Genomic DNA, 19502 nt, shown 5'->3' with positions numbered 1-19502 from the left:
TTACAGATGTAGCGACCAACTGTAGTTACTGACAGTGGTTTTATGAAGTTTTCCTGAGCCCTTGTGGTGGTACCCTTTACACAATGATGTCGGTTTTCGATGCAGTACCGCCTGTCCGTAATATCATCGCTTACGTGCAGTGATTTCTCCAGATTCTCTGAACCTTTTGATGATTTTACGGACAGTGGATGGTAAAATCTTCCTGAATTCCTTGCAACAGTTCGTTGACAAATGTTGCTCTAAAACTGTTCGAAAATTTGCTTACAAAGTGGTGAGCCTCGCCCCATCCATTCTTGTGAAAGACTGAGCATTTTTTGGGAAGCTGTTTTTATACCCAATCATGGCACCCACCTGTTCCCAATTAGCCTGCACACCTGTGGGATGTTGTTCCAAATAAGTGTTAGATGAGGATTCCTCAACTTTAACAGTATTTATTGCCACCTTTCCCAACTATTTTGTCACGTGTTGCTGGCATCAAATTCTAAAGTTAATGATTATTTCCAAAACAAAAAACATTTATCAGTTTGAACATCAAGAATGTTGTCTTTGTAGCATATTCAACTGAATATGAGTTGAAAAGGATTTGCAAATCATTGTATTCCGTTTATATTTACATCCAACACAATATCCCAACTCATATGGAAAGGGGGTTTTGTAGTTTAAATCGCAAAAAGGCTTAAAGTTTATTCAGAAATCTTTGAAAGGTAACAAAGGGCAATACATGTTTTTATGAAAGGCGAAGAAAAAAGTCGCACGCTTTCCAGTCCACGGGAGCAGAGTCAAAGAACGCGCTAGTTTGGAGTGATCAATTAGTTAAAGGTTTGTTTGATATACTTTTAACATTTAGTATACCCCATTAAAGTATTATCTTGATATTGTTTGTATTTGATCTTGTTTTGGATTTCAAAACACATATTTGCTACTAGTGTTTTGTAAACCACCAACTCGGCGAGTCTAAGGCATCGTTTACACTAAACCAAATAAGGTTTCTCCAGGGTAAATCACACCTAACATTATCCGTGTCCATACACAACAATGCCGTGCAACGCGACCTAGAATGTATGCGCGGAAAATGCGCACGTCATAGTCATCTCCAGTGTTGCTTTGTGTGCAAGTTCTTAAATTTAACTTATCTGAACAAAATCCAGTGTTGTGGTATATCAATTACCTGGAATCCAGTGTGCTGTGGGCAGTGCCGGCCCAAGCCTCCTTGGGGCCCTAAGCAAAATTTAATTTTGGGGCCCTCTATTTCTGCCAATAATATTGATTGTTGATCATTCACACACCTACTATAAACTCATTGCGGCTCTGGCAGTGTTGTTTACATTATCCTATTGTCAGCCTCGCATGTCTTTACAAATGACATGTCATTTATAAAGATATGGGGGTGGCCCAGTTAAGAACATAAATAATACCAATGAATGAACGAATGATGTCCAGAGTGCCACATATGGTCCCTAATCTTAAAATGTAGAAAACATTCAGCTACAAGAGTGGCCTGGGGTTGAACAGTCCAAGTGATAAAGCTTTGTATTTACAGTAAAAGTTTGAGTTTGAGTTTATTTCGATCATGTAAGCACACAACATGAAACATCACAATTCCCAGTTTCTCTTTTCAACATGTTCGAAAAGGAGTATGAAGAAGCAGGGCTTATTAAATCCTACCCCTTTTCTTTTACATCACAGTTGCTAAAACTTTTGTTCACTTCCTGTTCTCAATGTGTTCACAATATACTCCATAAATATCACAATATAAATAACTGGTGAAGTATCCAACATTATGTATTATTCTAACTGATCTTTTTTGTAACACTGTTAGTGAATGAATTGTACTTTTGTAATTATTTCCCCATATTTCTACTCCTAGTAACTCAGATATGGTAACACTAGTGAGCAGTTGAGAATATGAAGTGATTTTTGGTGTAGAACATATTTAGCTTTATTTATTATTGACGTGTTTCTTGCTTTCATATCATTGTTCCATCCACCCCTCATTTCTTTGATTTCTTCTTTCAATTCTTCTTTCATTTATTTAATTTCTTCTTTCAATTCTTCTTTAAATTCATGGAGTATTTTTTGTAGTACCCCTTCTTGATTCACATCATGTCCTGTGTCCAGTCTCAAATCTTGTTCCCAGTTGTGTCCTGTGTCGGCTGTCACCGAGCGTTTCGGGATTTCAGTCTTTCCTTTAACTTTTGGCATCACGGCAGGTCGATGACGTCAGTGCCTCTTGTGTCTTAACGGCAGTTGCTTTATAGCAACTTGCGGCATTTATAACTTGTTTGTTTCAACAAATTCGTACCTTTCGCCGTTCAGAGATCAATTTGAGGTATCAGCCAGTCAACTTGTATCACTCTGCGACGTTGGAAGCACTTTAAAACAGCTGTAAACTCGCCGTAGCTTTTGGTTGCTAGGCAACCGCTTTGAATTGCGGTAAAACGCCGAGGGCTTGCGTCTAACGGCTCTTCCAACTTGTCTTATTTCAGCGTATCAGTGCCTCTACACTGACCAAAATCAGGTCGAAGATGCCAGGTGACTCTCCTGTGGCTGTGATCGCAAATCAGTGGTCAAAATCTTCAGACTTAACAAAAACTCCGGTAGCAAAAGCGGAGCCTTTTTCTTTGCGTCCTTTATCATTGACAGGAAGTGTCATCTTGTCTCATCAGTCTTGTACATATTAGTCTTTAATTACAAGTTTATACTTTTAGTTAATTGTTCATATTTAATGTTTACTTTGTACAAAGAGAGCGCAATCTACTGAAGTTAAATTCCATTGCTTTTGGGGGCCCCCTGGTGGCCGCGGGGCCCTAAGCAGGCGCTTAGTTCGCTTATGCCTTGGGCCGTCTCTGGCTGTGGGGCCCTATTGTAGTGAATCACACCTCAGTCATCATAAATTAATCAAATCTTTATTAGACAATCTTTATTAGAACATTTAACATTACCAATCAAGGGATTTAGATATCTGGTGAGGACGCTCCTCACTTTTTTGCCGTCACCTTCATTGGCCATTCGTTTTTGGTGACTATATACTCTGGACCGAGACGTTGAGTCCGCGACATACATAGCGAACAATAACTGATAATTTGCTTTGCGAGTCCAAATGCATTCGCCGTTTTCCTCGATGGCCTGGTAATACAAAACACACACTACCTTTTTTATCATATCCACGGGAGCTCGCATTCTCCTCGTCTCTCTTTCGACAAATGGATGAAATGTTCGCTAATTAGCATCACAGCTAATCTGGCCGGACATTCGAAAGTTCTCTTGCCGGCTGAGAAGTGTTGTATCCCAAATAGCGGCAATCGCTTTCTCTAAGGTATTCATGTGTGATTTCCACAAGTGTACATCAAGAAGAAGGAGAAACACGGGTATGTCTGGATGACTCACCTTCATATTTCCGGTGGTTAGCTCCAAGCTTTATTATGAAGCTGGCTGTGGCGTGTTCTTTCTGATGTCACTTACTGTGTGGGCGAGTTCTTTCTTGCGTCACTTCCTCTCCGAACTCACTTTGTAAACGATCAATGAGTCAATACAAAGCTAAGTGGCGGATATTCAAGACTTACCCATGTAAAAATGTGTCTGAGGAGGGGCACCTTAAACAATAGTTTAGTGTGGCTGAAACGGGGCTTAGGCTAGATAATTATTCATTTAAAGGACTACTGAAATTAGATTTTCTTATTTAAACGGGGATAGCAGGTCCATTTTATGTGTCATACTTGATCATTTCGTGATATTGCCATATTTTTGCTGAAAGGATTTAGTAGAGAACATCCACGATAAAGTTTGCAACTTTTGGTCGCTAACAGAAAAGCCCTGCCTTTACCGGAAGTCGCAGACGATGACGTCACCCATTGATGGCTCCTCACAAATTCATTAAAGTAAAAAAAAAAAAACGCGATTGCATTGGGAAGGATTCAGATGTTTTAAGACACATTTACTAGGATAATTCTGGGAAATCCCTTATCTTTCTATTGTGTTGCTAGTTTTCTAGTGAGTTTAACAGTACCTGATAGTCGGAGGTGTGTGTCCACGGGTGTGTTGACGCCAGTGTCTCAGGGAAGTCGACGGCAGCTTTATGGATGGCGCAAGCTCAGCTGATCTCCGGTAAGAAGCGACTTTTTACCACAATTTTCTCACCGAAACCTGCTGGTTGACATTCGGTTGGGATCCATCTTCGCTTGACCACTGTGATCCATAGTAAAGTTTCACCTCCGGGAATTTTAAACAAGGAATCACCATGTGTTTGTGTGGCTAAAGGCTAAAGCTTCCCAACTCCATCCTTCTACTGTGACTTCTCCAATATTAATTGAACAAATTGCAAAAGATTAAGTAAAACAGATGTCCAAAATACTGTGTAATTATGCCGTTAAAGCTGACGACTTTTAGCTGTGTGTTGTGCAGCGCCCATATTTCCTAACAGTCCGTGACGTCACGCGTACACGTCATCATTACGCGACGTTTTCAAGAAGAAACTCCCGGGAAATTTAAAATTGCAATTTAGTAAACTAAAAAGGCCGTGTTGGCATGTGTTGCAATGCTAATATTTCATCATTTCCACAACGTTTTCAACAGGAAACTCCGCGGGATATTTAAAATTGTAATTTAGTAAACTAAACCGGCCGTATTGGCATGAGTTGCAATGTTAATATTTCATCATTGATATATAAACTATCAGATTGCGTGGTCGGTAGTAATGGGTTTCAGTGGGCCTTTAACCACTTAAAAGCCTACTGAAACCCCTTAAAGGCCTACTGAAACCCACTACTACCGACCACGCAGTCTAATAGTTTATATATCAATGATGAAATATTAACATTGCAACACATGCCAATACGGCCTATTTAGTTTACTAAATTGCAATTTTAAATTTCCCGCAGAGTTTCCTGTTGAAAACGTTGCGGAACGATGACGCGTGTTTGTGACGTTATTGGTTGGAGGGAACATATTAGCCCAGCACCACTTACGGCTAAAAGTCGTCTCTTTGCATCGCGCAATTACACAGTATTTTGGACATCTGTGTTGCTGAATCTTTTGCAATTTGTTCAATTAATAATGGAAAAGTCAAAGTAGAAAGATGGAGGCTGGAAGCTTTTAGCCTTTTGCCACACAAACACACGGTGTTTTCTTGTTTAAAATTCCCGGAGGTGAAGCTTTTCTATGGATCAGAGCGGTCTAGCGAACATGGATTGTGAACATGTGAACCGGCAGTTTTCGGTGAGAAAATAGTGGTAAAAGTCGCCTCTTACCGGAGATCAGCGGAGCTTCTGTCCTGCTGCAGCTTTGTGACTTCCCTCAGAGACTGGCGTCAACACACCCGTGGACACACCCCTCCGACTATCAGGTGCTATTTAACTTACTAAAACACTAGCAACACAATAGAAAGATAAGGGATTTCCAAGAATCTAAAAACATCTGAATCACTCCCAATGCAATTGCCTTTTTTTTTTTAACATTATTTATTTATTTATTTTTTAGTTTTTTAGTCCTTCACTGTAAATTTCCTCATCCACAAATCTTTCATCCTCGCTCAAATTAATGGGGAAATTGTCGCTTTCTCTGTCCGAATAGCTCTTGCTGCTGTAGGCTCACATTATAAACGATGTGAGGAGCCCTCACACCGGTGACGTCACACGCATATCGTTTGCTCCTTCCGGTAAAAGCAAGGGTTTTTTTATTAGCGACCAAAAGTTGCGAACTTTATCGTGGATGTTCTCTAGTAAATCCTTTCAGCAAAAATATGGAAATATCGCGAAATGATCAAGTATGATCAAGAATGGACCTGCTATCCCCATTTTTCCAAGTTTTAATCATTTTTTTCGCATAGAATGAAGTCTGGAACACCAGTTAGTTCGACGGTTCCGGTAACACGTACAGTGGATAATTCTTGAGATCACTCGACAAATCTTTTTTGAGTATAGGGATGGATTTCATTGCATAATTTGCATTTTTTGCTCATTTCTGCTTTTGGTGGTAAGATCTAGGCCCCTTGCGTACTCAGATAGCCTGCACTCTGTTTGCTGCACAGTTGAACAAAAGTCACATGATCGAATACAACCTATAGGGCTCAAAAGGCCACTTGATTTTGAAATGCATTGTGTGCTGGGTATACATACTTGTTGGGTAAAAGCTTTGGTTACAGCGTGGAAGTGAGCAACAAACTGGATTGAAATGCATCGTACGAAAAAACCCCAAAAAACAAGGGACCATACTGAGGCAAACTGCACCAAAAGCTGGCAACCCTGAAAAAAGAATATACATGGTATACTTGACTCATATGAGCTATGAGCATGTTTGATGGAAGAGAGAATTAAATCGAGTAAAAGAGCTGCCCCACTTGTCTATACTTCGTCAACTGAGTCAGTTTTAATACCGTTGAAGAATTTCAGAGCGCAAAGTTGTTCTTTTTTCAAATTTTGATTGTGATTACATTACATTAATAATACATTACACTGTGCAATTTTAATCGACTATTTCTTCAGTTAAGGAGCATGATGATGACAAAAGCTCTGTGCCTGAATAAAGCCAAATATTTTTCAAAGTAAACTATTGCACATTTTTCTAATGTGTAGCACCTTGAAACAAGAATATGCTGATTTGCAGGCTAAAAGTAACATGTTTACTCATTATTTTTGTAGATATATGCATTTTTATGTGTAATATATAAAATGTCAAATCGAATTGCAATCATAATTTTGGAGAAAAAAAAAGTCGCAATTAGGTTTCTTCACAAAATCTTTCAGCTGTATTTTCCATCATTTGCGATGGTACCAAAGATGCTACCAAAACACACGCTATGCAATGTAACATTTTCTCCAATGTTCTGTAGGTAACATCATCAGGCTGATGCAGGCCAGCCCACCCCACATTTTGGAGCTAAAAGTTGGCTAAAATGTGCTGAAACTTGTTAGAAAACAAGCCTATAATCACTAATGTGTAAGTTTTTTGGGGGCGGGGCTTTTACATGTAAACATAACTCTTAGGTCCAAAACTATGAAATAAGTGCCAATGTTATTAGCAATTCAAATAAAGTTGTCTTTTAAATGTTAATGTGGATCAAGCTCACAATTTAGTTTATTTTTTTTTAAATTGTGCAGCCCTAATTGTGTATTGTTTCTCTCAAATTTAAAGTCATTGAACATTTGTATACATTTTTAACAGCAGAGGGCAGTACTGAAAAGAGGCCAAGGAATGGTGAGGCGACTGCCAGGAATCTGGTTATACTCTTGCTGAGTACTCTGGATGAAGATAATATGCTGGACAAACGGTCAGATGATTATGAAATAAAATGACACGCATCAAAAGAAGACTTTAACATAAACACCAAATGGCATCTGGTAATTGTAGTTCCTGGAACTCCATCCTTCCATTTTCTACCTTTGGGGTTGCGGGTGGCGCTGTTGCCTAATTCAGCTACAATCGGGCGGAAGGCGGGGTACACCCTGGATTCCAGTGGCCCATTGTGTTTTGCACTTTTTATTACATTTGCAAACATGTTAAACGTCTAATTATTTTGAGAACGAATGTATCCATTTCTTTTTTGTGTTCGGTGTGATGATGATGTCAGCAGTAGATCTACAATATTTGTGAGCGGTGGCTTCATAGCTCAAGTGTGTGTTGATGCCTGAGCTTCATTCCTGCCAATGCGGATGAGGGGACAGGGTTGCGGAGCTGGCACTGAGCGCTGGGACGGAGAGGCTTCGCGGTGTCTTGGCTGGGTGAGCAGGTGTCGGACACCTCAGTCACCTTGGACGTATCCTCTCTCATCCATGTGGACTGGACACTGGCCGAGAGTGGAGTCATCTGTCTTGGTTACTTTGTTGGGTCTGCTCCTGTCTCTGGCCATGCTCCCTCCACCCCAGCGGACGATGGCGTGGATCACCGCAGAGGCCAACACAGTGGATATGTTTCTTTTACTTTTTATTCATAGCTGTATGTAGAAGTGTCTGCTTGTATCTGCTGCTTTAATGTCTTTAATGTCCTCTGTGTTCTTTGATGTTTGATGTTTCCCTCTTACACACATGGAAGAGGGATGTGTACTATGGCTATGAGTTGTTGTTGTTTTTTGTTTTTTTTCCCCTTGGCCTCAGTCTGCACCCCCTCTCCAAGAGCCAGGCTAAGACCGATTTTTTTAAATTTCATTTTAATCCCCGCCTTCCGCCCGATTGTAGCTGAGATAGGCGCCAGCGCCCCCCGTGACCCCAAAAGGGAATAAGCGGTAGAAAATGGATGGATGGATGGATGGATTTTAATCTTCTATTCCCCCCCCCCCCCCCCCCCCCCCCCTTTTTTACCTGTATTTCATCTTTTTTTGTAAGGGGCGCTGGAAGCCGGCAGACCCGTCAGCGATCCTGTTCTGTCTCCCTGAAATGTTTGTCTGATCTTGAATGGGATTGTGCTGAAAATTTTAATTTTCCTGAAGGAACTCTCCTGACGGAATGAATAAAGTACTATCTAATCTAATCTAATGCTACATTTTTATGATGCCATGTGTAAAGGTAAAAGCAATCTTCTATTAACTGCAGAAGGAGGACTTTGCTAGATAATTGGATGCTAAGACCTGTTGGTGGCAAAGCTTGGGCATTGTATTGGTGAAAATAATTGTTTTTGCTCAGCATAGTCCTTCAGCACCACTAATTTCCTGAAGCAACAACATCTGTCCAGCACATGACATCTCCAGTGCTTTCGATACTATACGGCCTGGGCTACTGGGTGTGAAGTTGGAGAAGATGCAGGTGGAGGCCCCCCTTGGTGTCCTGGGTTGTAGATTACCTGACTGACAGACCAGAGTAGGTTTGACTGCAGGACTGTGTGTCTGACAGGCTGGTTAGCAACACCGGGGCCCCGCAGGGCACAGTCCTCTCCCCCTTCCTCTTCACCATTTCCACCACCAATTTCCACTATCAGTCAGAGTCCTGCCACCTTCACAAGTTTTCTGATGACTCTGCGATTGTGGGGTGTATTGAAGATGGTGATGATGAGGAATACAAGGCACTGGTGGAGGACTTTGTCACATGGTGTGGAAAGAACCAACTCCAGCTTAATATGACGAAGACCAAGGAGCTGGTTGTGGACCTGGGAAGGAGGAAGAGTACTCCGGCGACCCCTGTTTCCATCAGGGGGGTGAATTTGGACATGGTTGAGGATTATGAATACCTAGGAGTACACATGGACTACAAGCTGAATGGGTCAAAACACGCTGAGGCCCTCTACAGGAAGGGACAGAGCCGCCTCTACTTCTTCAGGAGGCTAGGATCCTTCAACGTCTGTACAAAGATGTTGAAGATGTTCTACGAGTTGGTGGTGGTGGGCGCCTTGTACGCCGCAGCCTGCTGGGGCAGCGGGCTAAGAGTGAGGGACGCAAACACACTGGACAAGCTAGTAAAGAAGGCCAATAACGTGGTGGGAGTGGAGCTAGACTCTCTGGCGGTGGTGTCAGAGAAGAGAAGTCTAGCAAAACTCTTAGCCATTATGGACAACACCTCCCACCCACTACACTCGGACCTTGCAGAGAGAATGAGCACGTTCAGTGGAAGGCTCAGACTCCCTAAATGCAACACGGAACGACACAGGAGGTCCTTCATACCGACAGCCATCAGACTGTATAATGCATATGTTCCTTCTTGACTGCACTTAAATGTAGAATATATGTAGAATATATTTATATTATTCATATATTATATATATTATACATTATATATATTATATTATTTATTATTATCATTGTTTATTGTGAGCGAACTGTGGTGCTGAATTTCCCCCAGGGATCAATAAAGTACATTCTATTCTATTCTATACTATTCTTTTCAAAAAAATTATTAAATATTTGCATAATTTGTTATGATGATACGATTTTCTTTAAAAAAAAAGGCTAAACACATTTACACAGTTCATACATTTAAAACAAATCTGTGTTATTGATTAGTATTAACATCCATCGATCCATCAATTTTCTACTGCTTGTCCCTTTCGGGGTCGCGGGGGGTGCTGGAGCCTATGTCAGCTGCATTTTATATTTTTATATTGAATCATTTTGCTGTATTTTCTTTTGTTGCTGTTTTTATTTGTTAAGAATTTTCAAGTGTCTAAAGACATTTAGTGACTTTTTCTTTATTAAATACGATTAGCAAGAAATTTACAATTTTTTTCTGGTACCCTTTTCTAAAACTCTACTTCAGTCCCTTGATGTCCCTGACATGACGTCACACTTGCTTGGCGCTGCTGCTCCAGTTGGACTTTCACTCCCTATTATCTGTACATTTTGTAGATCGCTGTCTGCGGGTATATTTGCAATATATTAAAGGTATGTCCACATCGGAGAGATGTTGACTACGCTCCAGACAATGGCGTGTGTCTTATTTACTTCACAACATCATGTTTCAGCAGCCGTGTTTTGGGGGATTAAAGTCAAATTTTGGTGGATCACTAATCAGTACTGCGCAAATAATAGGCCATATTAATCCATTCATACTGTAATGACCTGCTGGTAATAATGTTTTATGATTGTGTGGTTTTGATTTGATGTTTATTTTCCCATGATCGCAAACACACTATCCGTGCTTGAAAGCAGACTGGTGGAGAATGAGGAAGTGTTGTTTAGTATCCAAGGCTATGGAGACAAAAGTGTTCGCATGGGAGGCAAAATCTGTTGGAATTGGATAATAGGATTCTCAACAAAAGTTTAAAAATACCGAATGTCAGACTTTTGACTTCTTCTGGAGACGATGATGCATTACATTAATTTAATTTGTTTTCACTTAAAAAACAACTTATTTTTAAGGTGTGGGGGCTATGATTTTGACTTGCGCCACGTTCAGATACATTAGGAAGAAACCCTGACATACGAAAGAGGTTGGATTTGAAAAAATCTGAATTGCCCTCTTCACATTGACATGAAAAAATCAGATACAGTTCCCATATGGACAAACAAATTGGAACAGATCTGCTTGGTAAACAAGGCCAAGATTCATGGTTTATTAGTTCATCAGGTGTTTGCTGCCTTGCTATTCTGTAAGTATTCAGGATTTAATGTACAGTGGTACCTAAATTTAAGACTACCCAATTTCAGTGTTTTGAAATAAGGGCTGTCTCTCAGCTAATTGTTATGCTTTGAGTTGCAGGTAAAAATTTGAGTTACAAGCATCCACACTTTTAGTTGGCAAAGCAAATTCCACAGTGAAGCCTATGAAATCTGCCGAAAGCATCTGGGCTTCCTCGCTGGCAATTGCCTATAGCTAGAGATTGACATAACTTTGTTTTACAACTATTGCAACGGAGAAAGTGAGATTGAACAACAGTACTGAGAAAAAGAAGCAACATTAATATGATTTATTTTCACTTAAGAAGTCCGTCACAAAACCAATTAAGCTTGTGAGCTGAGGTAACACTGTATCACGGTGCATATTCTCTTCTCAGTATCAGTGTTTAAGGAAAATTTTTTGCACTGTGGATACTTGCTCATCTTTTAACTTTATTCAAGTGCTGAGATTATCTGCAGCTGCTTGGTTTGCATGAAATTCCTTTTTATTACCTGTATTTTGCCTCTGTTTCTGCATCCAGGTGTTTAATACCGTTTCAACTTTAACTCCATGACTATTTTCTGCAGGTGGCCCTGGGCTCTCAGTGGATGTAGACAGTCCGGTTGAGTCTCAAAGTGGAACTGCACCGACGCAAGAAGGTAAGCAGTGCAAATGTAAGAAGCTTTACAGGGTGTTTACAAAGTATGGGTATGGGCAGTGATGTGCTGTCAGTAAAAATAGGATGTTAAAAAACGAAGTATTAAAGTTAAAGTAGTTTTTTTATTTATCTTTTGGTCTATGCTTTCTATGTGCTTTTGATGTGGTTCCCGTATATTTTGTAAATTTTAATAGTCAAAATCACATAAATTCCGTGTCACAGGCTCCATGGCTACATGCAAAGTGTATTGCGCGTGTGCGTGCCAGGGGCCGCGTGCTTGTTCCCACGGGAAACGGCAGGCCATGAGGCACAAAGTACCTCTGCCTCAAAATAGGGGGCGATATATCAAAAAATCATGATCTGCCAACACTGGTTAACAACTGCTATGCTTCCCGCAAACTGTGATGTTTTTTCGTACTACAAATGGAGGATTTAATTGGGAAAAATAAGGAATTTTTCAAGACAGGACTTTCAATCAAAACAAGAAGTTTTTATTACTGGGACACCAAGGCCACAGCTGCCAGATTTGATTCAAACGTGTGTGGTCCGAGCACAGAAAATAACGCGTTCAATTCAAAAGGATTGGTATCCAGCAACCCCCCCGCGACCTTGAACGAGACAAGCGGTAGAACATGGATGGATAGTATGCTGGAAATTAATGGCTTTATAGCTGTGCTACAAAAAAAACGTGAGTATTTCTTTCCCTGCCTTTTATTCTCAACAAGTGACCGTGTTTTGGACCCAAATCTGATATACTGAGATAGCGACTTGTCCAGGGTGTACCCTGCTTTACTCCCGAATGCAGCTGAGATAGGCTCCAGCACTCCCCGCAACCCGAAAGGGACAAGCGTTAGAACATGGATGGGATAGGATGGATCTGAAAAACCTCCCAAGAAGCCTCGAAAAACATGAAAGCTCATTTGCCAACATTCAAGGTCAGATTTATTTCAAAACGTTTGGAATATTACGTATTGATCTGGCTCTAAATGAACAACAGAGACTAAATATCAGCATCCACAATGCCAATGAACATCATGAGATATTAAAAGACCTGATAAACAACACTTGCTCTTTGGGGAATCAGGAGTTTGCATTTTGTGGCAATTATCTCAACTGAGAAAGACAGACTTTTAAAACTCAAAGAAAAAGAGAAAAAGGAGGACTTCTACAACAAAGTCATAGAGATCTTCGTCCAGAAGGAAAGGGGAATGGACTTCATTTACAAGTAAAGGTAAGATATACTGTCTAATGCAGGGGTCCCCAAAATCCGGCCCGCGGGAAGTCCCAAGTTAAAAAATATTTACATTCTTAATTTTTAATTCTTTAAATAATTTTTTCTAATTTGTCCTTTCTTATTATTTTCCACCGCTTATTACTCTCTGTGTCTCCTAGCCGCTCAGGCATATCATCCTTCCATCCATTTACTACCGCTTATTCCATTTTGGGGTCGCGGGGGCTGCTGGTGCCTAATTCAGCTACAATCGGGCGGAAGGCGGGGTACACCCTGGACAAGTCGTCACCTCATCGCAGGGCCAACACAGATAGACAACATTCACACTCACATTCACACACTAGGGCCAATTTAGTTCTGCCAATCAACTTATCCCCAGGTGCATGTTTTTGGAAGTGGGAGGAAGCCGGAGTACCCGGAGGGAACCCACGCATTTACAGGGAAAACATGCAAACTCCACAGAGAAAGATCCCGAGCCTTGGATTGAACCCAGGACTGCAGGACCTTTGTATTATTAGGCAGACGCACTAACCCCTCTGCCACCATGAAGACAGGCATATCATATTGTCCAAAAATTAATTTTCCCATGGATAACGTGACATCATTGCGCTCGTGCCGCAGCAAGTGCACACGCTTTCAGTCAATTAGTGTGGGAGGAATATATATATATATATATATATATATATATATATATATATATATATATATATATACATACATCATCAGGCCTCCGTCAGTCGTAACGACTATGGAAACTGCGCCAGTCCAGAAGTCAAGTTTAGCGACAACGCCTGTTGTGGCTGATGAGTCCGATGCGGGAGAGGCAAACACGGCCGCATTTACTGCAGATGTAGCTAGAAGGCTCAAATGCAGGAGTGCTTGTCTTCCGCCTTGTTCTTTTTTCATTGGCTGTGGCATGGATCTTTTTCTCGCCAGTCTTCAGCTGTTTTTTGTGAAGGACACTGCGCCATTTGCTGCGGTCAGCCGCTGCATCTTCCCAATGTTCAGTGTTTATGTCCAGGGCTTTCATGTCCTGCTTGCAGATATCTTTGAAACGCAGTTTTGGCCGGCCAACAGATCTCTTGCCAGAGTCAAGTTCGCCATACATGATGTCCTTTGGGATATGTCCATCCTCCATACGGCACACCTGGCCCAGCCAACGTAGCCTGTGTTGTCTGAGCAGCGTTAGAGTACCTCGGCATTCGTCACCTTGTCACTCCAAAGGATGCAGAGGATGCAGCGAAGGTAGCGCATGTGGAAGGTGTTCAGTTTACACTCCTGTTTGGAGTATGTTGTCCATGTTTTGCTGCCATATAGAAGAGTGCTGACAATGCAGGCGTAGTACACTGCCATTTTGGTAGGAGTTGTCTGCTTCCGGTTCTCCCAGACGCGGGTTGTGAGGCGCCCTAGAATTGTGGCAGCTCTGCCGATACGTTTGTTGATCTCACCATCAAGGGACAGATTGTCCCTGATGGTGGATCCCAGGTATGTGAATTGGTGTACAATTTCGAGTTGGTACTCATCGATTGTGATGGCTGGTGGAATGTTCACTTCCTGACTCAGCACATTGGTCTTGTTTAGGCTGATGGTAAGCCCAAAGTCTTTGCAGGTCTGGTATAATCTGTCCATAAGGCACTGGAGTTCTTGTTCAGTGTGCGAAATGACGGCGGCATCATCAGCAAAGAGCATGTCCCGGATGATTGTCTCACGGACGTTGATCCTTGCTTTAAGACAGGCTAGGTTGAAAAGTCGGCCGTCGAATCTGGTACGGCCTGCGGGCCGCATTTGGCCCGTGGGCTGTGTCTGAGACCCCTGATCTATGAGACTACGGAGCTTTGGAGGGCATCCAATCTTAGGTAGGATGCTGAAGAGCCCTTCTCTGCAAACCAGGTCGAAAGCCTTGATCAGGTAAATGAAGGATATGTACAGGGGCTTCTGTTTTTCTGTGCATTTCTCCTGAAGTTGGCGAAGGAGAATATCATGTCCACAGTAGAACACTTGGCGCGAAAGCCGCATTAAGATTCCGGGTAAACGCGGTCAGCAAGTTTCTGAATGCCCGCAAGCACAACACGGGCATAGAGTTTTCCTGTGATATTCAGGAAGGAGATGCCCCTGTAATTGTTACAGTCGCTCATGTCGCCCTTATTTTTGTAAAGGGTGACAATCTTGGCATCTCTCATGTCCTGCGGCACGGCTCTCTCTTTCCAGCACTGGCAGAGGAAATCATGCAAAGGCTGCAGAAGGGTGTCTTTACAATGCTTGATGATGTCTTTGGGGATGCCATCAGTACCAGGTACTTTGCCAGTCGCTAAGCTGTCGATCGCTTTGTGAAGTTCAGCAAGTGTTGGTTCAGCATCTAATTCCTCAATGATGGGCAGCTGTTCAATGGCCTCACAGGCAGAGGCGACTACAGTGTTCTCTCTGGAGTAGGGTTCTGAATAATGCTCTAACCATCTGTCCATCTGCTTGCCCTTGTCAGTGATAACTTCCCCAGTGGTGGTCTTTATGGGGGCTGTTTTGCTCTGTGTTGGGCCCAGAGCAGTGTTGATGCCCCCGTACATCCCTCTGATGTTACCTGAGGTTGCTGCAGACTGGATGGATTCACTGAGTTGTTGCCAGTATTCATTGGCACAATGTCTTGCAGTCTGTTGCACTTTTCTTCTTGTAGTTCTCAGTGCTTGCAGGGACTTCTCATTTGGAGAACGTTTGTATTGAGTGAGGGCAGCACGCTTTGCTTCAATGACGGGGGTCATCTCACTGGACTTGGCAACAAACCAGTCGTTGTTTTTGAAGATCTTCCTCCCAAAGGTTTCAAGGGCTGTTTTCTGAATGGTCTCCCTGAGGTGGCCCCATTTCTCCGAAGCAGAGTAGTGCTGGTGTTCTTCAGATATGATGTTGTTGAGGGACTTGGCAAACTCTTCTACTTTCTCTGGAAGATGCATGTTGGTGGAATCAATGCAGGGCTTGCCTTTCTGTTTGGAATTGTGAAACATTTTTGGTTGTAGCCTGATCTTGCAACAGACGAGTGAATGGTCGGTGTCGCAGTCTGGGCTGTGGTATCTACGAGTAACGAGCACAAACTTGAGGTTGGCTTGTCGGATCAGGATCATGTCTAGCTGATGCCAATGCTTTGAGCGAGGATGGCGCCATGTCATCTTGTGCTGTGGTTTCGTCTGAAAGTAGGAGTTAGTCACGCAAAAGTTATGGTAGGAACAGAACTTCAGTAGTCATTGCCCTATTAGGGGTGTGGGAAAAAATCGATTAGAATATGTTGTGCGTGTAATATTCATAGCCAATGAAGACCCTATGTTGGATGAGTGCCATTTTAATCAGGCATCTGTTTGGCAACTACATGCTCAAGGTGGCCCGACAGGGGTCCTGGCTTGGATTGAGGAAGTCAGTATGGGACAAAGCTAACGGTAGAGAAGTTGGATGTAGATGACCTGTTGGAATAAAAACACAACTCAAAGCCTGAAGAAATCGTCCTGCAGTTTATTCAATACATGGGAATATTATATGGTGTCAGAATAGAGGAGTAGAACCGACACTAACATGGAACCGACAGGAGTGGCGTCGCCCCGCTTGTATTGGGACTCTCTCGATTTACCGGGAGAATGGAGAAAGTTCAAGCAGCATGCTGGACTGACGTTTTCCAGCCCGTTACAAAGCAAAGGTGAAGCGGAAAGATGCAACTATTTACTCCTGTGGGTAGGAGAGAAAGGGCGAGACATTTTTAATACGTGGGTCCTGACTGCGGGGGAAGTAAATGCACTGACAGGGTACTACGACCGTTTTGAAGCATGTGTAACACCCAAAAAGAACACCCAAAAAGAACACAATATTTGCTCCAGGAAAGAGTGCAGGGACCTAGTGAATCATTTGAGCAATTCGTGACCGGATTGAAGCTGCTAGCAAAGGATTGTGATTATGCGAACAGGGATTAAATGGTCAGAGACCGCGTTGTGTTTGGGATACATTCAGCTAAAGTGAGAGAAAAGCTCTTAATCATTGGATCCGAGTTAACGCTAGACAAAGCCATAGATATAGCTAAATCACACGAGCTAACCCAGACGCAGACTAAGGCTCTCAGCGGAGTCACCAGTAGCCCCGCGTGAACGGCAGCTAGTACATGCAGTACACTGGTGCGCATCAAACGGTGCCGCAGAGAAAACGGAAAACATGCGACTGAGTGATAGAGGCGCAAAACGGACAAGGAACTGTGCTAATAAATGGCATAGGAACTTAGAGGACTGCCCAGCTAAAGGAAGCCAGTGTGCTAAATTCGTAAAACTAAAACATTTTAGTGCCGTTTGTAAATCTAGCCAGTACACCAGGAAGACAGTGCATGAAGTAAGCCAAAGCCCTGAGTCAGATACAGACAAATTCTTTGTAGATGCAGTGCAGAGAGAGCGTGTTGCAGAAGTAGAGCAGGCTTTTGCATGTTCTGAAATGGGCAAGCAAGGAAAAGAGCTAAGGTTTAAGCTAGATACTTGGGCCCAGGTGAACATAATTCCTTTTAGAGAGTACCACAGCCTGAAACAGGAGTCTAACCCACCACACCAGACTGACAGGCTACGGGGGAGAACAGCTAAAAGTAAAAGGCACTGCACAATAAATTGCAAATATAAAGCATGCTGCATGATGTTGGACTTTTACATCGTAGAAACGCAAGTGCCTCCTGTGTTAGGTCTACAAGCATGCCTTGATATGGATCTCATCAAGATAGTGCTGTCAGTCACTGCGCCGCCGCCGCTTGAGAAAAAGACAGTGATGGAGGAGTTTAGTGACGTGTTCAAAGGAATTGGATTATATCCCGGGGAATGCAAAATCCACCTGGACCCGAACGCAATACCTGTGGCGGCCCCTCCAAGAAAGCTTCCACACAAGCTATGCTGTCAACTGAAGGTAGAGCTACGAGAGATGGAGAACACACACATCATCGCCAAGATAACTGAACCAACCGAGTGGGTAAATCGGCTAGTGGTCGTCAAAAAACCATGGACAGGCAAGCTCAGAGTATGCCTGGACCCTAGAGACTTGAACAAGGCCGTTATGCGCCCGCACTACCCACTACCAACACTGGAGGACATCACGTCTGAGCTAGCCGGAGCGCGCTTGTTGTGGGACATGCACATTCTGCGTCTCTCTCTGCTGCGGGTCCAACCAGAGGACCCGCCGACAGCGCACTCCAGACACGCCCCCGCGGAGAGAGACGCAGAATGCGCATGTCCCACAACAGCGCTACTTCAGCGTAATGCATGCCCGCTCAGGATATTGGGCCATCAAACTGTCAGAGGAATCGTCCAAACTCACAACGTTCTGCACGCCGTTCGGGCGTTACCGATTCCTGCGGTTACCATTTAGACTAATCTTAGCACAGGACGAATTTCAGCGGAAAATAGACGAAACCTATGAGGGCCTTGACAGCTGCTCGTAATCGTTGACGACATCCTCATTTACGAAGTGACCAGGGAGGAGCATGACAGAAGGCTCTGTACTATGCTGCAGAGGTCACGGGAGAGAGGAGTCCGGCTCATCCCGGAAAAGAGCACCGTCGGAGCCACTGAAGTAAGGTACTTAGGGCATCGGCTCTCAGCAAACGGTCTCAAGCCAGATCCAGAGAAAGTGACCGACATCAAGAACATGGAGCCGCCAAAGAACCGGGCAGAGCTAGAGACTGTGCTAGGCATGTTTGCCCCCTTCCTGTCCGAGGTGAACGCGCCCATGCGACAGCTGCTGACGCAATCCAGCGAGTTTCTGTGGGACAAACAACAGGACGCAGAGTTCCAGAAGATGAAAGACGTGCTCACCATAGAACCGGGCCCAGTCTTGGCTTATTTCGATCCGGAGAAACCTCTCAGTCTACAGGTGGATGCTTCGAAGTACGGGCTCGGAGCCGTGCTGCTCCAAGAGGGCAAATCCATCAGCTATGGGTCCAAATTCCTTACAGACAGTGAGATCAACTATGCGCAAATAGAGAAATAAATGTACGCAATACTCTTCGGCTTCAAACATTTCCACCAATACGCCTACGGACGCCACGTCCTGGTGGAATCGGACCGCAAGCCACTCGATTCGATTCTGAAGAAGCCCCTTGCTGCAGCCCTTCCGAGGCTACAGCGTATGATACTCCAGCTCCAAAAGTATAGCTTTACAATCGAACACCGTCCTGAGAAGGACATCCCGGTCGCCGACACACTCTCCAGAAAATCCCTAATCTCCCACGGCAATGACAACCTTAGTGAAGGAATAGACTGGCAGGTGCACATCGTGTAGCACAGCTTGCCGGTGAGTGACCCTAAACTGAAAGAGATTGCAGCAGCTACAGAGAACGACAAACAGTTCAGGCAGCTGAGCCAGGTGATACTGGACAGATGGCCGGAGAAAAGAAAACAATGTTCCCAGAGTGTCTGCGTTCTGTAACCACCAGGACGAGCTGTCAAAAAATGAATGGAATTATTTTTAAGGGAGAGAAGATCGTCATTCCAGCCAGCCTCAGAGAGGAGATGCCGTCAAAAATACATGCTGGACATACAGGAATGGAGAAATGCAAACATAGAGCCAGGGACATCATGTTCTGGCCAGGGATGAACAAAGA

General features: G+C 43.2%; 1 protein-coding gene across 1 annotated transcript in view; it reads left to right on the top strand.

Moving 5' to 3' along the window:
* Nucleotides 1-19502, top strand: part of ror2 (receptor tyrosine kinase-like orphan receptor 2) — a 144861-nt gene that overhangs the window by 77532 nt on the left and 47827 nt on the right. Inside the window, exon 2 of the mRNA XM_061876743.1 lies at nt 11603-11674. Coding sequence (XP_061732727.1) covers nt 11603-11674 — 72 coding nt within the window. The remainder of the gene's footprint in view (nt 1-11602; nt 11675-19502) is intronic.

Source organism: Nerophis ophidion, linkage group LG17 (genome assembly GCF_033978795.1).
Source record: "Nerophis ophidion isolate RoL-2023_Sa linkage group LG17, RoL_Noph_v1.0, whole genome shotgun sequence".
NCBI lineage: Eukaryota > Metazoa > Chordata > Actinopteri > Syngnathiformes > Syngnathidae > Nerophis > Nerophis ophidion.
This window is presented reverse-complemented; position numbering and strand designations above follow the sequence as displayed.